At 44.8% G+C, this 20,123-nt stretch overlaps 1 protein-coding gene across 1 annotated transcript in view; it reads left to right on the top strand.

Annotated features, from left to right (window-relative positions):
• The window catches only part of LOC115369784 (protein NLRC3-like), a gene marked incomplete at its 5' end in the record, with an annotated part of 79,721 nt that overhangs the window by 24,172 nt on the left and 35,426 nt on the right, over nt 1-20,123 (top strand). The window contains one exon of the mRNA XM_030066450.1: nt 19,780-19,953. Coding sequence (XP_029922310.1) covers nt 19,780-19,953 — 174 coding nt within the window. The remainder of the gene's footprint in view (nt 1-19,779; nt 19,954-20,123) is intronic.

Genomic DNA, 20,123 nt, shown 5'->3' with positions numbered 1-20,123 from the left:
TCTGAGAGGGAGAGAGAGAGAGAGAGAGAGAGAGAGAGAGAGAAAGAGAGAATGAGTTAATATTAGGTTGTACATGAACAGCTTCAGTGAACTGACAGTCTCAGCTCACGGCTGTTAGTTGCCATGACAATACAGCATCTGGCCATGCTCACATTACAGCCCATAATAAGCCGGACTGTGGCTTCACTCAGGCTGGGAAAGTAAACGTTTAACCAGCGAGCTCCACCATTCATTTCTAATTCCACACAAACGTTTTGCCTCGGTGTGTCTTGTTTCGTATGAAAACTGTGATGTCATTTATTCTGTGATAATTCTGCTCTGGTGTGTAATCTGATGTGTAATCCAGCAGCAGGAGAAAATGTCTTTAATTTTTGTCTGTCAGTTTAAGTTTATTTGGTTGTTCATCTATCCACAATGAAGACTTTTTTTTTTTTAAACGGTCTGATGTTTTGTTGAATTTTTATTATACATTTTATCTGACCTTTTTGAATCTTGACCCGACAAAACTAACACTGACACGAATAAAAACTAAACTAAAATGAAGCATTTTCAAGAAATAACGACTAAATGAAACTGGCAAACCTGCTGTAAAAATCTATTTGAATAAAATCTGAAACTGGAAACAAAACAAAACAAAACAAAAAAAAAAAAACAAGACGCAATAAAAAGAATAATGAAAACTGCAAAGCTAAAATAAACTTTATTTAGTCAGCATGGCCATAAAAAAAGGGTTTTGTGACTGATTGTATTTTTCCTGCCTTTAAAACATCTTTTTTTCCCTCCAGAGTTAACAACGAAAGTAGCCAACAAGTGAGACATCTTGCTTCTAGCCCATCTCTGGTGACAGCTGCATTTGTGTTACATCAGGAGGGAGGTGCATCGTGTGTGATGTCAGCGTCAGGAAGGGGACAGAGACAGAGTTTAGTGACAGTGAAGGCTTTTGTACACCGAGTCCTGAACGTTTTTTAAAAAAATCTGTCATCTGATGAAAATGGTCACTGGCCCAGGAATCTGAAGCATTTTGTTATTCTATCATTTTCCAAAATTCAAACACTGATAGCATCCAATCCTGAGAAGGTGTGAGGAGCAGCGAGGAGGTCGACAGGCCAGACCCAAACTGGAATCCTGGGAAAAGTGGCACCGGCTGATCACCACAGGAACCGAAAGGTCTCATTTCAGTTTCAGCCTCGACACACGGAGCAGATCCAGGCCAGCAGCTGTCCTGGGATCAGTCTGTTCAGCACACCTTTCTGCAGAGCCATTTCCACTGAGGTGCCGATCGCCCCACGGTCTGGTCCCGTCCACGCCGCCAGCAGGAAGCAGGAGGTGAGCGGTTAAAGTCTGCAGACCCGGCACCGACTAACTCCTGCAGAGCTACAGACGGAGGGCTTTACCTGCTTTACCTGCCTTGTACTGACACCTCAGTATTTTCAGTTTCTGGCAACCCTGTCCCGTTGTGTGTTGGATCCCCACCGCTGCCAGCTCTCTCACTTTATATCACATGACGTCCTCATGTGGTCAGACAGCGTGGATTTGGAGTTGGACGTTGTTCTCTGTCCAGACAGCGAGCAGAGCCCTGATGTCTTCTGGACAGCCTTGTTGCCGCTTGTTCTCCATTTTTCTTTTCTCTGTTATTTTTCTGCCACAAAGCGAGCTGCTGCACTGACATCTGCACTCAGCAGCTGCAACGTAGCCCCACCCACCGCCAGGTAGGCCCCGCCCATCAGCTTTAGCTCCAGCTCAGAGCTGGGTTAGCCTGGTTGTCTGGCTCATAGGGATTCTCTGTGCTCTCAGCAGCTGGAATGATTTTCTGAATAAGGTGTCTATATGCGCTGCAGCAACTGGAATATTCTGTTTACATGTTACTTGGCATGTTCCCATGTTTCGGTGTATTCCATGCTCTGATGTAATGCGACACTCAACCTGCGGGGGGCAGCAGTACGCTTATAGGCGTCTGGGCTGCCGGAAATACAGAAGAAGAAGCAGAAGAAGTGCTCGATTCTTTTTTTTGCCTCGGGTAATTTTTCCTGCCTCGAAGAATCGCTTATACCACTCATGCCGAGGTGTGTGTGTGTGTGTGTGTGTGTGTGTGTGTGTGTGTGTGTGTGTGTGTGTGTGTGTGTGTGTGTGATTGAGGAGCACACACCCACCGGCGCTGTCTGAAGCGTAGCGCGGCGAGAACAAAGTTAAAACAGCAGCGCACTGACATAGCTTGTGTAACAAAGTGAAGAGTTGCCACTCCGCTATATTTTCATTGGCTAACAGCCGCCAACACTGGCTTAGCTTGTCTATTCAGAGAAGAGGTATCACTTCGGATTATTTTTCAATCTATGTTATCACATGCATACTACTGCTCATTCATTGGTAGCTGAATTGTTAGGTCTGTTTGATAAGTAATTTAAAATTTTAAAATAATAATAATTTAACATATTGTTAAATTCTAAAAAAGCCAACATGATGCAGGTCAAAGACTAAAAAAAAACTATTGACTAAAACTACACTAAAATACTTTGGATTTTCTTTGACTAAAACTAGACTAAAATGCCAAGACTTTTCGTCGAGTAAAATGTGACTAAACAAAAAAGAATACAAGTTGACTAAATATGACTAAAACTAATGAGGGCATTTGACACAAGACTAAGGGCTCTATTTTCCCGGCGCAGCGCAGGGTGGCGCAGTGAGGCGCACCCCGCGCAAAGCTATTTTCGACCAGCGCAACCCGTGGGGCGCACAGTTTCTTATTTTCCCAGACCGAGGTTCGCCGAGATGGGAGTGGCGGCGCAGCAGGGGGAGGTGCCGACAGATTCAACCTGGCGCAGTGACATTTTCGTGCCAAAAAGCTTCGCCGAGGTGCGCCAAAAGCTCGCCTCCTGAAACCACGTCTACTTTCGGCGCAAGGCGCAGCGGGGCCGGCGCAGTGGAATTTTGGCTGGCAGGCGGGCAGTGCGCACACGTCACCACAACCTCACAGACTGTCAGGCACATTAACAATGCAATAAATAACCACAAAAAACACAATTCAGTGCTATAATCTCAATCAGCACATAAATGTATCTCCATATCGACTGTCCCGACACAACTGATGTCAGATCAAAGGAGACTGGCACCGTTTGGCAGCGTCATGGAAACCCAACCTGATCACCTGTCAGTCAAACAATGTGTCCAGTATGGTGATGTCGTTTTTCCGGTCATGGTGTCTGGCGCTGCTCGTGTTAACTACACAGTTCTTCTTCTATATATATAAATATTCCACACTGGGTTTCCGTTATCCGGTAATCACCGGACTATGACTGGTAGCCTAAAATCAGCCAAAGTCCGGTAATTTTTAAATGCCCGGTGAAAATATTCCCTCTAAGCACAATTTGAATTTTATTAAAACAGTCAATTTTCACGTAATTTTATTTATTTATTTAAAAAAAAAAAAAATAGCCTGCGTGATCCCTGTCTCCAGTGTACCAGAGAGGGAGAGAGAGAGGTTTTTCTCTGCAGAACCGCGCAGCAAAGTTGCCTGGGGGAGAACAAGGTCACAAGACTGATGCGCATTGCAAGTTGAGGAGAGACACTTGAGACTTTCAATTTTAATTCAGCTGCTGAATTTAGTTTTTATTGCATCTATTTGATTTCAAGTTGGCAGCACGCAGCGTTATTAAAATGGTATGAGCCAGTTTTTTTGTTTGCAAATTGTAGTTGCATTTGTTTGCAATTGTATGCAATGTTCATGTTAAAAGAGCACAGGCTTGTGCAATATTTATTTATTTATTTATTTTAGACGTTACGCACTTGAGACAATTGACGGCACTCATTTTATTTGATATAGCCTACCTTTCAATAAAAATATTACGCTATAAATTGACATGCCTTGATATCATTCTTATGTAGCCTGCATATAATTTTAAGCTCAATAAATTCAGATAATATTTGACCGGAATTTCAAACATTTGTCCGGTAAATTGAAAACCTGCCGGTCATATTGTCCGGTGCCAATTTTTTTTCTAGGGGAAACCCTGATTCCACACAAATCGAAAATGTAAAATGCATCGGTTCCTTGTCAGACTCTGGGCGTTTAGAACAGCAAATGTAAAAGCTTTCATGAACCGGATTTTGTTTTAATCTCTAGTATGTCGTTGCATCAGTAAGTGACGGGAGTCAAAAGTTGCAAAACAAACATGTATTTATATGAATACTGCGAGGATTATACTTTGATGTAAAAACATTCATTAAAAATGGGGGCTTCACAGTTAAATTTATATTTGCTTGTAAAAATCAATAACTTTAACAGACGGTGACAGAGCTGGAAAAAGAGAGATGCGAGGCAGGTAGGTAATGGAAAGACAGGGGACTCAGGAAGACGAATTTAAGGATAGATGCATGGATGGATGGATGGATGGACAGATGGATGGCAGGTAGCTCCAGCGACATTCCAGCAGCCAAGACTGGACTCACTGCGTGTGTGTCGCGGCTGCTCTCTTTCTCCATGTCAATTGTGTGAACGTTCATTACGCCTTCGCGCAGCGCATTTTAAAGGTGAGGACAGGGGCTCATTTGATTGGTTTAAAGTGAATCGGCTGTGTCAAACCCACTCCACGCCTTCTCTCCTCCCTTGCGCCGGTAGGAGGAACGGCGTAGTAGTTGCGCCAAGGCGCACGGCGTGCCAAAATAGCAAAATCCACTTGGCCACTCCCAGTTGGCGCAGCGCAGCTGCGCTGCGCCTCCGCCTCGCCTGGTCTGCGAAAATAGAGCCCTAAGACTAAAACTAAATTGAAAAATAGCTGACGAAATTAACACAAACAGAAATGTGTTAGAATATTAAAATGAACTATTTCATTCCAAAAACCGCGTGGCATGCAACACGTGGAGATAGAGTTGTCGCATTGCCACAGACATCCGATTACGGCCACTGCTGTTATATTAATTTCCAATGCGATGTTGTGCTCTTCATTTTAAAGTTATTGGTTTAGTTATAGTTGTATGTATAGCGAGCAATTTTGCGACTCGCGCTGCGCCTCCAAGCAGCCATGCCAAGACGTGTATGTGACACACACACACACACACACATGCGCACACACACACACAATGGACACATTTAGTTTATAAATGCACAGCCACGAACCTACTGTATTATGTCCTTTAATGTAATACATTTGTAATGTTATAGTACCATATATATATATATGTTCATAATTGCTCTTTATCGTGGCAAAAACTCATTTTATCCAATTACTCGATTACTCGACAGAATTTTTGGTCAAATACTCGATTACTAAAATATTCGATAGTTGCAGCTCTAATTCTGAATAATACAGGAATATGGTGTGCTTGTAAACGTGGCCAGTGTGAGTCAATTGTTTTATTCTAATCTGGCTGCTGTTTGTCAGATTAGTGAAGGCAGTGACTCCCAGTCATGTCCACGTCCCAGTCTCAAAACACATCAGCACCAACAACATTTTCCGTGGATTTTTATTTTAGTTTAGTTAGCTTTGTAGTGTGCATATCATTTCACTTAGTTCTCTTTTTTTTCTAAAGTCTATTTGAAAATCTGCAGAGGCTGTTTTTGATGATGACAGCGACAGAAAGAAATTCAGTTTTAAACAAAAGTTTGCTCACTCTGCGTTAAACACCCCATGAAGTGAGACGCTTTGTTGATTTGATGTATTTCCTGTTGAAACAGGAGGTTTGGGGGCGGGACGCGGTGCAGGGAAGGATCACTCAGAGCAAACCAACAGGATCTCAGTTTGGGACAGAAACAGACTTTTATTTTGAAGGGACAGGTGGATGAGAGAGGATGTCTAAAGGTTTGTGTGGGTATTGGTTGAAATTTTAATTTCAAGCCACTAGAGCAGGATGACATCACTGTTTAAGACGCTCTGTCTGACAGGAAGTCGAGGTCACCTGAGGTCATATGAGGTCGTTTCATGGCGTGTATTTCTGTGGAATGAAACTGTGGAATTCTCTGGTGAATCGGTTAAAATTCTGTCCAGATACTTCTAATAAATCGCATTAAAAAAAAGAGGGAAGGGACAGTATGAACTTATGGAGTAACATTTACGTTAAGATGATGGTCTTTGTTATTGTTTTTGTTTTGTTTGTTGTTTGGCTCGTGTCCTTTTATTAAATTATGTTAGCCTAATCACAATTATAATTGTCAGACTGTCTAGTTTGTGTTCTGTATTTATTAATGGGAAAGTGGCAGATGATGCAAGCTTCTTCTCCTCCTGCACCTGTTCAGGTCATGGCTGCTTGGTGTGTAATGAGCTTCCTGTCCTTAGACACCTCTCACTCACCTGACTGGTCGCTGGACTGACTGACAGCCGGCTTGGCCCCGCCCAGGCAGACGGAGAGGAAGAGGAGGGTGGAGATGAAGAACGCCTTGCAGAGAGACACTGTTATTGTGCCAGTCCCTAATCAGCATTGTTATTCATAATGGGAGCATTGAATTTCAATGAAGCACACAAACACTCCTCTTATGAGTAAAAACAGATCAGACCTGGCAGTGCACACGCCTGCGAAAAATGTCTGAGCCATTTTTTCAGCCAGATGTAGAGGGATATCTCATTTCTCATGTAGGGTCCATGGCATGGCCAAGGGTCAATTAACGCAGCAGAACTCAAATTGTATAGCGCATGCATATGAAATATCTATTATATATCTATATCTAAATAGGTAGACAGGTCAACAGGTAGATCCAACCCAGCAATCTGATTGGTCAATCAGACGTTTAGAATGTGCTCAGATAAGCATGACATCACTTTTTCATCATCACTGAAAATATTACTCAGCCTATTTCTTATTGCCTGAGTCTGTATGGTTTCCATGACAACACGAAACATTTCTCTGAAACCTGCATCAAAAGCTGCTGTCAACTGTGTTTGCTTTGTCAATTTTGATTTCTTTGGCGACCTGAGTTTGGTCAAATGTCTACAAGACTACCTGACAAACACCGGGCAAACAGCTGATTTCTCAGCTGTAAGGAAAGAAGAGCTAAACAAGATCCTCCGTGAATTTTATGGAGCTTTAATTTCTATGATAAAGAGAATGAAATGCCTCAGCAAATTCAGCACCACGGACAGTACCTGCTGAGGCAGATTCAGCACCACGGACAGTCCCGCAGAGGCGGATTCAGCACCACGGACAGTACCTGCTGAGCCTGATTCAGCACCATGGACAGTACCTGCTGAGCCTGATTCAGCACCATGGACAGTACCCGCCAAGGCGGATTCAGCACCATGGACAGTACCTGCTGAGCCTGATTCAGCACAATGGACAGTACCCGCCGAGGCGGATTCAGCACCATGGACAGTACCTGCTGAGCCTGATTCAGCAACAGTACCTGCTGAGGCAGATTCAGCACCACGGACAGTACCTGTCAGATTTTCCACAGAGATGTGCGGCTATAACTTTGTTATTGTTATTAATGCGTTAATGTTACCAGTTATTAATTAGGGCCCGAGAACTGTCCCAGTGCGAAGCCCTATTGTATTTGTACCGTTTCTTTCTTCTTATTATTATTATATGTACGTGTCATTAGGCCTTAATTTGACCCCCTAAACATGCTCAAAAACTTACCAAATTCGGCACACACATCAGGTCTGGCGAAAAATTCGATAAAATCAAAAATCGAACCCCTCAGGTGCAAAAATGGGCTCGGTAGCGCCACCTAGGGACGCAAAGGCAGCCCCTGCGGCCCACAGGAATGTGATAGAAAGACCAAACCAACGCCGAAACGTAGATCTCATCAAGTCCGACATTTTTCGTGCCGTGCCCCCCACCTAAAACCAACAGGAAGTCCGCAATTTGCATTTGAAAGTCACGTTTTCGCCCAAATTTCCACTTTGCATGAAATCTATCTCCTCCCAGGGCGTTAATTTTATCGGCTTGCAAATTTCATAGATGACAGAGAACATAGTGCTTAACAAAAGTTCTGAAGGAATTTACATTCCTTTTGAACCGTTTGGATTTCAGAAGGACGCAAAGTCTGAGTGTCCACAAGCACCACCTCCACTTTTTCCCATGGACCCTGGTGTGCCTGCTGTGAATAAACAGGCACTTGCCCTGACAATGGGCACTAATTAGGCCCCTGGTGACTAAAGTAAAAGTCTGACAGCTTTCAAACCTATGCCGATGGAAAGAGGACGCATATTCCTACAAAACTATATATATCATAGTGTGGATTGGAAAAAGTTTGTGGCCACTGAAGAGTTGTTCAACAGGTTTGGACTCTGGTTTCTCTGCTCTGCACTGTTCTCCCTCCCCTCCTCCACTCTTCTGACTCACAGTAGCTGCCTGCAGCCTTCTCCCAATGCACACTCATTGGGAAGGAGCAGTAACAACTGCTCCTTCCCATTTGTGACCGGTGCCACAGCCACCAGGCACAAATGGGCACGCGGCAGCACGGGTGCGAGGGCCTGTCCAACGCTGCTTGCAGCTTTAATTATCTTATTAATTAATTTGAATCCCACAGGTGGAGAAACACTGGCTTATCTTGTAAATTTGTAAAATTTTCCTCATAAATTTACTACTTTAATCTAAGAGAATATCTTCTTGTAAATTTATAACTATAAATTTATATCTTCTTGTAAATTTATAACTATATAATTTATTAATCTAGATTATTTTGCGTTTGTTTTCCTCACTGTATTATTCCCTGTCCCCTGTCCCCCTGTATTTTCCCCCCACAGTGGCCCTAACACACAGTTGTACAGCTGCTGTGAAAGCTGCAAAAGAACCCCAAAACAGCCTGAAGTGTGCCGTCCTGCGCCGGTCGGCGTGGCTGCAGCTCCCCGCTCAGCACACGCGGTTAAACAGCTGGCGGGCCCCGGCACCGCCGCATCATGCTCCTCAGTCACACACACACACACACACACACACACACACACACACACACACACACACACACACACACACACACACACACAGACTGTTCAAATAATCAGCCTGTCAAAACCCGCAAAACCAGTCGGCCATGTCTCCTGCCTGTAGCCTATTTTTCACCAGTAATTAGCAAGATTAATTTGAAGAGAATATATAGTTAATATTCAAAAGTCACTTTTTATACTGGAAAATAATGTGAGGAGTCATAATTTCATTATGTTTTTATGAAGCTAGTCGTTAACTGTATGGTGGCTTAATTTCACACCTCCAAAATGTGTCTGAGGAAAAAAACACAAAATAATAAGAGAATTTTTAAGCTACAGGACGTTATTTAAAAAAAAAAAAAAAACCTGAAAAGCTGTGAGGGAATAAGAGGTTTACCATTCAGAGGAGGGAACCTGTACTCCGCAAGAACAGACTCTCACCCCAGATCCGTTATCAAAACCTGCCGTTTTAATGTTGCCCTGCTCACCTAGGAAGCCGTGACACCTCGGGGTTGTCTTGCAACACGACATGTTTTGCTTGTGTCTCCGGGTGCTATCGGTATAGAAAAGTCTTTCTGAAAATAATATAAACGGCAAGGCCAATACAACCCCAAGCCGTGTCAGCTCCAGGGTCCATAAGGGAAAAGGAGAAAAGAGCGTTCACTTACACTGACAGCAGCTCGGGTCGGTCCGCTCGGGATGAACCAGTCGGAGTTTATAGACCGAGACTCCCGGTGGAGAGCGGGGCAGGACGGGGTGGGGTGTCCCGGCAGGCGTGCGAGGCAAGGCAGGACCGAGGGTTTCCTAGGCTTGCTGTGTGTGTGTGTGTGTGTGTGTGTGTGTGTGTGTGTGTGTGTGTGTGTGTGTGTGTGTGTGTGCTGACTCAGATGGGCTAACCTCCATAGAGCCCCGCCGCACCGGGAGCAGCGGGAGGAGGAGGGGGAGGTGATTAACGGGACCATTCACGAGTCTCGACAGTAAATCTCCAGAAGTAGCGGCACCGCCGCTGCGCGCACCTGGGAACTCATCCAAACTGAGCAGCCGAACCGGGCGGAGCAAAACGGATTATTAATCACCCTCCGATTAAGGCCCGGACGGCCGTGGATAGCGTGCGCGGGGATCCAGAGAGGCTGGCAGCGGCTCGGCTCACAGGTCCGGCTGCTGGAGTGACGGGGAACCCGTCCTCCTGCGCGTCCCCGTCCAGGCAGAGCCAAACTGAGCGCCTGTCTGCCCGAAAAGCGCGGAAAAGGCGCAGGGAGCGAAGTGAGGCTGAAGGAAGTACACACACACACACACACACACACACACACACACACACACACACACACACACACACACACACACACACATACCAGTTGCGACATCATCCGCGGCATTTCCCAACCTGCCCCTGACTCACTGCTCAAACTTTTGTCAGCAGTCCTACCCTGTACAACAGCAGATCACACACACACACACACACACACACACACACACACACACACACACACACACACACACTCGATCTGGTGTGAAAACAGCCTGTCTTAGGCTCTAGGCTATTTCTCTAGAAATGTGGTTCTGTCTATATGCTTTATATCTATAGATGCAAGTCTCCATGAATATCTATGAGGCCCATTCTATAAGTTGTGTGTCTATACATTCAAGTCTAGATCGCATGTGTATATGCAACATTATTATTTTACACTACTACAACACCAATAACAATAATAATAATAATAACAGTAAATATACTTTATTGATACATTACCTTTCATACGGGGGTTCAGCTCAAAGTGCTTTACAATAAAGTGAAGAAAAACAAGAGAATAAAATAAAGCCAGGCAATTTAATACAAGTGCAAATCTTCCGTTATAAAACAAGGCAATCAAATGAAAAAAAAAAAAAAAAAAAGCAGAGGCAGCAGAAAACAAAAGATATTTAAAAGGAGGTAAAACAAATTAAGATATAGACACAGTAAAATATGTAGAAACAAAGGAAGAAAAAAATGTAAAACAAAGGAGAACAAAAAGCAGGAAAACATGTACAAGAACAGAATAGAAGAATAAAACAAAGGAAGCATGACAATTACATTTTTCTATTGTGATTTAAAAGCTGCAGCTCCTACAGCCTTTGGCAATGACTACTTGTATATGTATATGTATGTATGTATATATGTGTATATGTATATGTATAATATGGACATGCTATTCTATCTGTTACATCCACACACAGAAAAATAATAGTTCTAAAATGGCAGTTCCATGTAGAACCATGAGCTACTGAAGAACCACCCATTTCATGGATGGATCCTTGTTTGGGACAAAAAACTGAGAACGGTTCTGCTCTGAACCGAGCGGCTCCACCAGGAGGAATCTGCGACGGTTCACTTAAAGCTCCACTGTGAGGAACTGTTTTTGGTTTCAGTTGGCACCTTTTTTAATCCTTTACAAAAAAAAGAGAGAGAGAGTTAAATGAAATTATTAATGTCACTGTAATTTAACTTTAATTTACCTTCAGTGTGTCCCGGGCCAGGCTTTGCAGCGCTTGGTGTTTCAGCAAACGTTTGAGGGTCAAGGAGACAAAAACCTGAACACAGTTTTCAAACGGTGGGCCAGTGCCCTCAGGGTTACACTGTGAACCTTCATTTTGTATTGGGTGGTTGCACCAGCTGTACTCTCATCCTCTCCAAACTCAGCACGTAGCCTCTTCTTCTTCCTTTATCTTTGACAAGGCAGTGCAGCTTGAGCCTCATTTTGCAGTTTGACGTTTGCCCAACAAAGTTGTCCGCTCACCTCTGGACAGTTTCAGAATCCATGGCGTATTCCCTGAGGTTCTCCTGTGTGCCAGCGGCGGGACGATGAGCTGTCAGATTCATTCCAGCTGTTTGGAGATGTTTAGACAGAGCAGACATCAGAGGTCAAGGCCTCCATGTTGGCTTTGCCTTCACGTGCACAGATGGTTTCATGTTTTCATTTTCAGTGGCTGTGAGTGTCACTTCAAGCTCAATGCAATGCTAGTTCAACGTAGAGACTTTTGTCCAGGGAACCAAAAGATCCAAACATCTTTCACCCACCACCATGTCTCTCCGATGAGTGACTGGCACCTGTGATGAGTATCGTGGGTAATTTCTTCCCAAACACCCATTCTCTGATAGGAATACAGCAATGTCATTTAACACAGAGAAAAGGGACACACTGTCAATGACCACACCTGTGGTATCGGCAAGCTCCAGATTTAAAACGTGTGCGCAGCACCAGACGTGCACATGCCCCGGGACATGGGCTGACAAGAGAACCAAAAACCCTCGGTACTCCCCTTGCATGTTTGCTGCCTGCACATTCAGTGATGTCAGCTGCATTTAGCTGAGTACTTGCTGAGGCAGATCTGCAAAATCCTGACCAGAGGATGTCTGGCAGTTTACTACTGCAAGCAGCCTCTGGTTAAGTTCATGCGTCTCATACCTGGTTATTATGGAGCACTGGTCTTTGCACCAGATATCTTGGGCAGGGTCTCTCTGAATGGAAAACATTTCAGCTTGTTTGACTTCATTAGCAATGTTTTCTTTGATGAAACGTCCAATAATCTCCATTCCTGAGCTGAGCTGTTGTTTTGGAGCGGAGAGTGACGTGCGACCCTCCACCCTTGGCTGTGCCTGACTCGTGCAGCTTCTTACTGTTTTCAGTGCATGAATTAATTTACATGCTTTTGCAAACATGTATAAAATGTGCTGAGTAAAAGAACAAGCTCCAAAAAGGTGGTCTGTGGTCTACTGCAGCATCGTCCAGACTATAAGCAGCTTCTGATTTCCCTCCTACTCAATAACTAATCTGATTGTCATTCAACAGGCACTCGATGTCCCCTCTGCTGGCAGATATGTGTCTGTGCATTTATGTTGTGACTTTTCTCATGTTGTTTAGTTCTCTGCTGGATGTCATTCATTCCAACTGTGAAAGGATTCTCTTGTGTGGTAAAAGCGAGACATACTGAATAAAACACAGTGTGTGTTTTTTCTCTGTATGTAAGCCATGAACATTTGGTGTCATTTTTGCACTGAAACACTTTCTTACACATGTATTTTTATGTTCTAACAACTAATTAACCCTAATCCCCTCTGTCCTCCTCCTCTTCATTTGGCGGTGGATAGTTGCTGCCGCTGGCCATGCTAACAGCATCTGTGATTTTGAATAAATGTGCAGGATCAGCCTCCACCTTTTTGTTTTTTTGAGGTTAGCTTTATTTTTTATTTGAACTTACAACTTTTAGATTCCACTCTCTCTCTCTCTCTCTCTCTCTCTCTCTCTCTCTCTCTCTCTCTCTCTCTCTCTTGATTTGATTATTTCCTGATTGACCTCTGGCATTACATGGATGGATGCATCCACATGAGGAAGTGGGGGGAGGATGAGGGCAGTGCTTCCTTCACCTTCCTTCACCAACTGGGACCGTGTAACCCCCGATCAGATGGGCTGTTTCAGCATCAAGTGGACCGTGGCCATCACGTCCAAATATTCTCCCCACAGTTTTTTGCCCCATATTTTTTCAGTGCATTGGTGTTTGTCAGAGTTGCCAGACTGCCAGTCCGAGCCTGCAAGACGTCACTGAAATGATGGGATGATGATGATCATGATGGGATTAGAAAAAGTGAATTCACCTAAAATTTCATTTAAAAGCCGAGTCTCTTTTCCTGCTCTTTTTTTGTCCAAAAAGAATTAAAGGCAGTTCTGTCCCAAATCTCGGCGGGTTGGATTCAGTGAATGGAGCAGTTCATTCAGTGACTGGCTGTTCATTGATGTTTTAAGGTTTTTACTACCTGATTCAGTCTTTGAGCAGCCACAACAGAAGGAGCTGTTGTTCTACTGAAAACTGTTTTTGCAGACATACAGCTCTCTGTCACATTCATAATTCTGACTGTTTGCATGTGATGTGACTAAGACAGAGCAGAGCAAACGCCTTTCATCGCATCTGTTTTGGCTCATATTTCAGCAGCATGGACAGAGAGTGGAGGGCTAATTATCATTAGTCTTTTGTTTAAATTTCACAGGAAACTGGGCGCCCTGGTAGCTCACCGGATAGGAGCGTGTACCATGTGCTAAAGCTGAGTCCTGTGTCCTTGGTTTGAATCCGACCTCAGGCCCCGGGGCAGACCCAGGACTATGTATCTGGCCTGGGAACGCCTTGGGACCCCCAGGAAGAGCTGGTGGATGTGGCCATGGAAAGGATCATGTGGGCTGACCTCCTCAACCTGCTGCCACCATGAGCCGGTCCCGGATAAGCAGTAGAAAAAAATAATATGGCATTGACATAACATGCCAATCTCTAGTAGGTAATCAATGGGCTGTTCAAAACAAAAAGCAAATATGGCACAAAATAATCAAATTCATTGTAGCTGCAAAGCATCAAGGCCCAGCCACACAGGCTGTGTTCAGTCTTTAATAACATGTTTGAATTCATTCGTTACTGGAAACAAAACACCTACAGTCACAGACACCTTTCGTTCTGCAGGATGTTGGCTCTTATCTAAAGCAGCTGGGAAAATTCTTCAATAGCACACGGTGGAAAATCATGGAGGACCGAGCAAGTTCACTCACTGACACTGATGTTCACTAACAGGAAAAATGTGGACCAATCAGGGGTCTAATTTCTTCTCATAGAAAAATAAGCCTGAATGTGAGCAGATTGTGAGTCTAAACCTGATTCCAATGAGTGGCAGCTGCCACACTTTACCACACCTGACTGACACCTGTGACCTCAGACCACACCAACAGGGATGTCAAGTAAATGTTGACATTAATAAGAATCACACAGTTATGTTAATTTAATCTCATGGTGAACTATTATCAATGTGTTTTTTCTGCAGTGCTGCCTTTCTGTCAGCAGAGGGCGCTGCTGCTGTTCAGTTCAATAGAGAATTCCATTCCATGAAAGGGCGCAGCTGAACTGTTGAAGAATCCCCTTCAGGTTATGGCTTGTAGTTCTAACATCTGGCCAGCAGGGGGCTGTCTCCATTTGGCTGCACTTCCTGAGACTGGCGTCTGCTACGCTGTAGCGTCTTCAAAATAAAAGCACACCCCTCGTACTCTGTAGCCTCTTCAAAATAAAAGTATCTAAGCCCTGATTCCTACGCAGTGCCGTTTGATGTTCAGCTTCGTTTTACACAAATCAGTTTGTTACCCATTTAACTTCAGTGGTGAACTCGCTGTGTTTCCTGCCACTTCTGCGTTCTGCATGGAGGCTGTGATCCTGCCTCGCAGCTGCGGGATCAGCCTGACGTGTCTTCCTGCATGAAAACGGCTTTTCTACTTTCACTTTCAACTTCAACCGGATTAAGGACGTTTCTGTCTTTTCAGCCGCTTGGAAAAAAAACTCTGTTCAGTCAAAACCAAACGGAACGTCGACGAGCGGTAAGGACGATTATTTTTTCGGTTTTGTTTTGTTTATTGCTCTTTTCAGCTGCTTTTTGCACACACACACACACACACACACACACACACACACACACACACACACACACACACACACACAGTCAGCAGTGTGGCAGCAGAAGCAGCAGCGTCTTCTCTCTCTGGGTTTCCTCTCCAGGTGAAGCTGAAAGTCTCTTGGATTTGATGTGGATGTGACTCAGCAGGTAAAGAGCCGACCAGGGATCATTAGAGATGTTTGATGAACAGGCTCCTACATTGTGTTTCAGAGCTGGAGGACTGGAGAGCACACTGGGACCAGCACATGTGGAAAGGCTTTCAAAACGGGGTTAACGTGTTTCAGCATCTAAATATTCATCATGTCATGATATTTCATGTTGACTGAGGACAAAATCATCTTTGTCTGAAATGTTTTACCTGTGTGTTTGACTGCTGACCAAAGTCTGCGTCAGGTGAGCTGTAATCTCAACACCTCATCGATGAAATATGCACCAAGTTACAGAACCAGTCTGACAGCTTGGAGAAAGTTGACTTGAGTTCATTTATTTTGCTGTTGATCCACCAAGAGAGCAAAACACCAGTTATTTCATGCTATATTATATTTCACTCTGCTATCACCTACTGTTTCAATACAAATGTTTTGAAACCTTTGAGTTTGAAAGCAAAACTACTTAAAATGACACAAACTCTGAAAAATTAGAAAAAGAATTATCAGAAAATCAGTAAAACAGAAAGTGATGAGACATCCTGTCATGGAAAGCTTGTTGTCATCAATCAGCCGCTGTGTTTGTGTCAAGGTGTCGGCTCGGCTATGGATGTGTGTGAGGAGAGAGAGGAGGGGCTCCCTGCCTCTGAAAGCACTCTGTCTGGGGAACATGACAGCCAGACCAAAGCTAAGAGGTGAGATGAGGATCTCTGACTGTCCATGACTGTTCTCCATCTCAGAGCTCAGCAGGCAAATCAGCACAGCAGCATTATTCACAGGAAAAGCTCTGTGTGTGTTCACACTCCATTTTACACACAGTGTTGTTTCTGAAGAGAAGTCACTCATTATTATCTTAGTATGTTAGTGTGACTAAGAAAGCAAAGCAGATCCCTTCACTGTGTTCATAATGTTTCTATCAGGATCCAGCAGGAGAGACCAGATCCCCCTGGACCTGAACCTGAACCTGGACCTGAACCTGAACCTGGACCTGGACCTGAGCCCAGCTGTGTGTCCATGAGGAGTGACCGCTCTAAGAGTCGATATATTGACTTCAAAGACGGCCGCCTCTCTGTGGATGATGGGTAATTATTTCAAACCGGTGATAAATCAGATGGTTTTTCTGTCATCAGATTCATGAGATCCAGAATTGGTTCGACCCCTCAGACTCTGTTGACTGAGTTTCCTCTTTCAAAACTTCACATCCAATAATCCTGTGTGTGTGTGTGTGTGTGTGTGTGTGTGTGTGTGTGTGTGTGTGTGTGTGTGTGTGTGTCCTCCACAGAGTCCAGCAGCAGAGCTCAGAGGTTCCCAGTGCTCAGTCTGCCCAGCAGCATCAAACAGACCTGGCCTCCATATTTATGGTGTGTAAATGTACAACAACAGACCAACTGAACAACAACCATTCTGCTCAGAATCGTCTCCGTGCTGCTCTCTGTATCTTTCAGCCTCTTTGACCTGGATTTGATTTGGTGTTTTGTGTCCAGATTTTAATGTGGAAGTCTAATTCTGTTATTTTTCTGCTCCAGCTGCTGGAGGAGAACATCAACACCTTTGTGAAGAAGGAGCTGAAAAACCTGCAGAGGTCTCTGAGTCCAGATTACCCAGAATGCTCAGAGAGGCAGAGGGAGGATGAGGAGGTGCTGGACGGTGAGGAGGAAGAGCAGAGGAGGAGCAGCAGAGAGTTTTTTCTGCAGATCACACTGCACCTCCTGAGGAGGATGAAGCAGGAGGAGCTGGCTGAGCGTCTGTGGAGCAGTAAGTAACCCCCCCCCCCCCCCCCCCCCCCCCCCCAAAAAAAAAATCAATTTTAAATTTTAAACCAAAAAATCTGAGTTTGAGTCAAACTGAAAAAAATAAATTAAGAGCCGAGTCAAACAGCCAGTCAGATCAAAGCAGTTGTGATGCGTCAGGCTGTGGCTTGATAACAGATTATTTCAGCCTCTGACGCTTTTTACACACAGAGTTTTTTCTCCCGGCCAGCAGGGGGCGGCTTGTCCTCCTCCTGCCTGCCGGTGAAAAGCAGCTTCCTGTTTTCCCGTCTCGTCCTGCTGGCTTCCCCGGGACAGCGGCAGCGCTCCGGCTGAGAACTTTATTCTCCCCAAATCCTGATCATGTGCAGCTCTTCATTTGTTTCTGCAGTCTGTTGTTTGGCAGCGGCTGCTTTGTGTTGTTGTCCTCTGATAGCTCATGTTTACAGAAGTGTTGTCATGGCTACGTCTTGACCAATCAAGAAGGACAGCCCTTTTAGCTCCTCCTAAAAGTTCCCGGAGCAGGGCCCAAATCAAGTTCCAGGAAATTTAACCTGGAAAAATGTTGTTCTTCAGGTCTCGGCACACCTCGCTAAGCTCTTCCAGTCGAAAAGGACCAATAGATACAGTTACCAGGAAATATTCACATTTCTCATTTAATACAATATGGATTTGTTGATGTTTTGTTGTTTGTTCATTCAGAAACTGCCGCTGCAGCGTGCCAACGTGAACTCAAATCTAACCTGAAGAAGAAGTGTGAGTGTGTGTTTGAGGGGATTGCTAAAGCGGGAAACCCAACACTTCTGAATCAGATCTACACAGAGCTGTACATCACAGAGGGAGGGAGTGGAGAGCTCAATGAGGAACATGAGGTCAGACAGATTGAAACAGCATCCAGGAAACCAGACACACCAGAAACACCAATCAGATGTGAGGAGATCTTTAAACCTTCACCTGGAAGAGGTGGACCAATCAGGACAGTGATGACAAAGGGAGTGGCTGGCATTGGGAAAACAGTCTTAACACAGAAGTTCACTCTGGACTGGGCTGAACACAAAGCCAACCAGCATGTCCACTTCACATTTCCATTCACTTTCAGAGAGCTGAATCTGTTGAGAGGGAAAAAGTTCAGCTTGGTGGAACTTCTTCATCACTTCTTCACTGAGACCAAAGAAGCAGGAATCAGCAGGTTTGAGCAGTTCCAGGTTGTGTTGATCTTTGACGGTCTGGATGAGTGTCGACTTCCTCTGGACTTCATCAACAACCAGATCCTGACTGATGTTACAGAGTCCACCTCAGTGGACGTTCTGCTGACAAACCTCATCAAGGGGAAGCTGCTTCCCTCTGCTCGCCTCTGGATAACCACACGACCCGCTGCGGCCAATCAGATCCCTCCTGAGTGCGTTGACATGGTGACAGAGGTGAGAGGCTTCACTGACCCACAGAAGGAGGAATACTTCAGGAAGAGATTCAGAGATGAGGAACAGGCCAGCAGAATCATCTCCCACATCAAGACGTCACGAAGCCTCCACATCATGTGCCACATCCCAGTCTTCTGCTGGATCACTGCTACAGTTCTGGAGGATGTGTTGAAAACCAGTGAGGGAGGAAACCTGCCCAAGACCCTGACTGAGATGTACATCCACTTCCTGGTGGTTCAGTCCAAAGTGCAGAACGTCAAGTATCATGGGAGAGATGGGACAGATCCAGTCTGGACTCCAGAGACCAGGGAGATGATCCTGTCTCTGGGAAAACTGGCTTTTGAGCAGCTGGAGAAAGGCAACCTGATCTTCTATGAAGCAGACCTGGCAGAGTGTGGCATTGATATCAGAGCAGCCTCAGTGTACTCAGGAATGTTCACACAGATCTTTAAAGAGGAGCGTGGGCTGTACCAGGACAAGGTTTTCTGCTTCGTCCATCTGAGCCTTCAGGAGTTTCTGGCTGCTGTTCATGTCTTTGTGACATTCACCAACTCTGGAGTCAATCTGCTGTCAGAAGAACAATCAGCCTTCCAACTAAAACTCCTCCAGAGTGCTGTGGACAAGGCCTTACAGAGTCCAAATGGACACCTGGACTTGTTCCTGCGCTTCCTCCTGGGTCTTTCACTGCCGACCAATCAGACTCTCCTACGAGGCCTGATGACTAAGACAGGAAGTAGCTCAAAGACCAATCAGGAAACAGTCAAGTTCATCAAGGAGAAGATAAAGGAGAATGAGTCTCTAGAGAGAAGCATCAACCTGTTCCACTGTCTGAATGAGCTGAATGATGATTCTCTAGTGGAGGAGATCCAAAGGTACCTGATATCAGGAAGTCTCTACACAGACAAACTGTCCCCTGCTCAGTGGTCAGCTCTGGGCTTCATCTTACTGTCATCAGAAGAAGATCTGGAGGTGTTTGACCTGAAGAAATACTCTGCTTCAGAGGAGGTTCTTCTGAGGCTGCTGCCAGTGGTCAAAGCCTCCAAGAAATCTGTGTAGGTTCAGAGATAACTGGACATATTAAATACATAACATGATGTTTTCTTCACAGCAGAAACACATTTAAATGTATTGTTTTCATCTATAATTCCTCCTCAGGCTGAGTGTGTGTAATCTGTCAGAGAGAAGCTGTGCAGCTCTGGCCTCAGTTCTCAGCTCCCAGTCCTCTAGTCTGAGAGAGCTGGACCTGAGTAACAACGATCTGCAGGATTCAGGAGTGAAGCGTCTCTCTGCTGGACTGGAGAGTCCACACTGCAGACTGGAGGCTCTCAGGTCAGGATTCCTCAACCTGCTCAACACATGACCAGTTCAGTCCTGATTTACATGCAGTCTCCCCTGTAGCCAGCTGTGAGGACACTGAGGTCTGGAGTAGGGCCCGACCGGTATGGATTTTTTGGGGCCGATGCCGATTCCGATATTAGGGAATAAAAAAAATCTGATAA

Source organism: Myripristis murdjan, chromosome 13 (assembly GCF_902150065.1).
Source record: "Myripristis murdjan chromosome 13, fMyrMur1.1, whole genome shotgun sequence".
NCBI lineage: Eukaryota > Metazoa > Chordata > Actinopteri > Holocentriformes > Holocentridae > Myripristis > Myripristis murdjan.
Note: the sequence above shows the minus strand (reverse complement) of the source record. Positions and strands in the feature narration are given on the sequence as shown.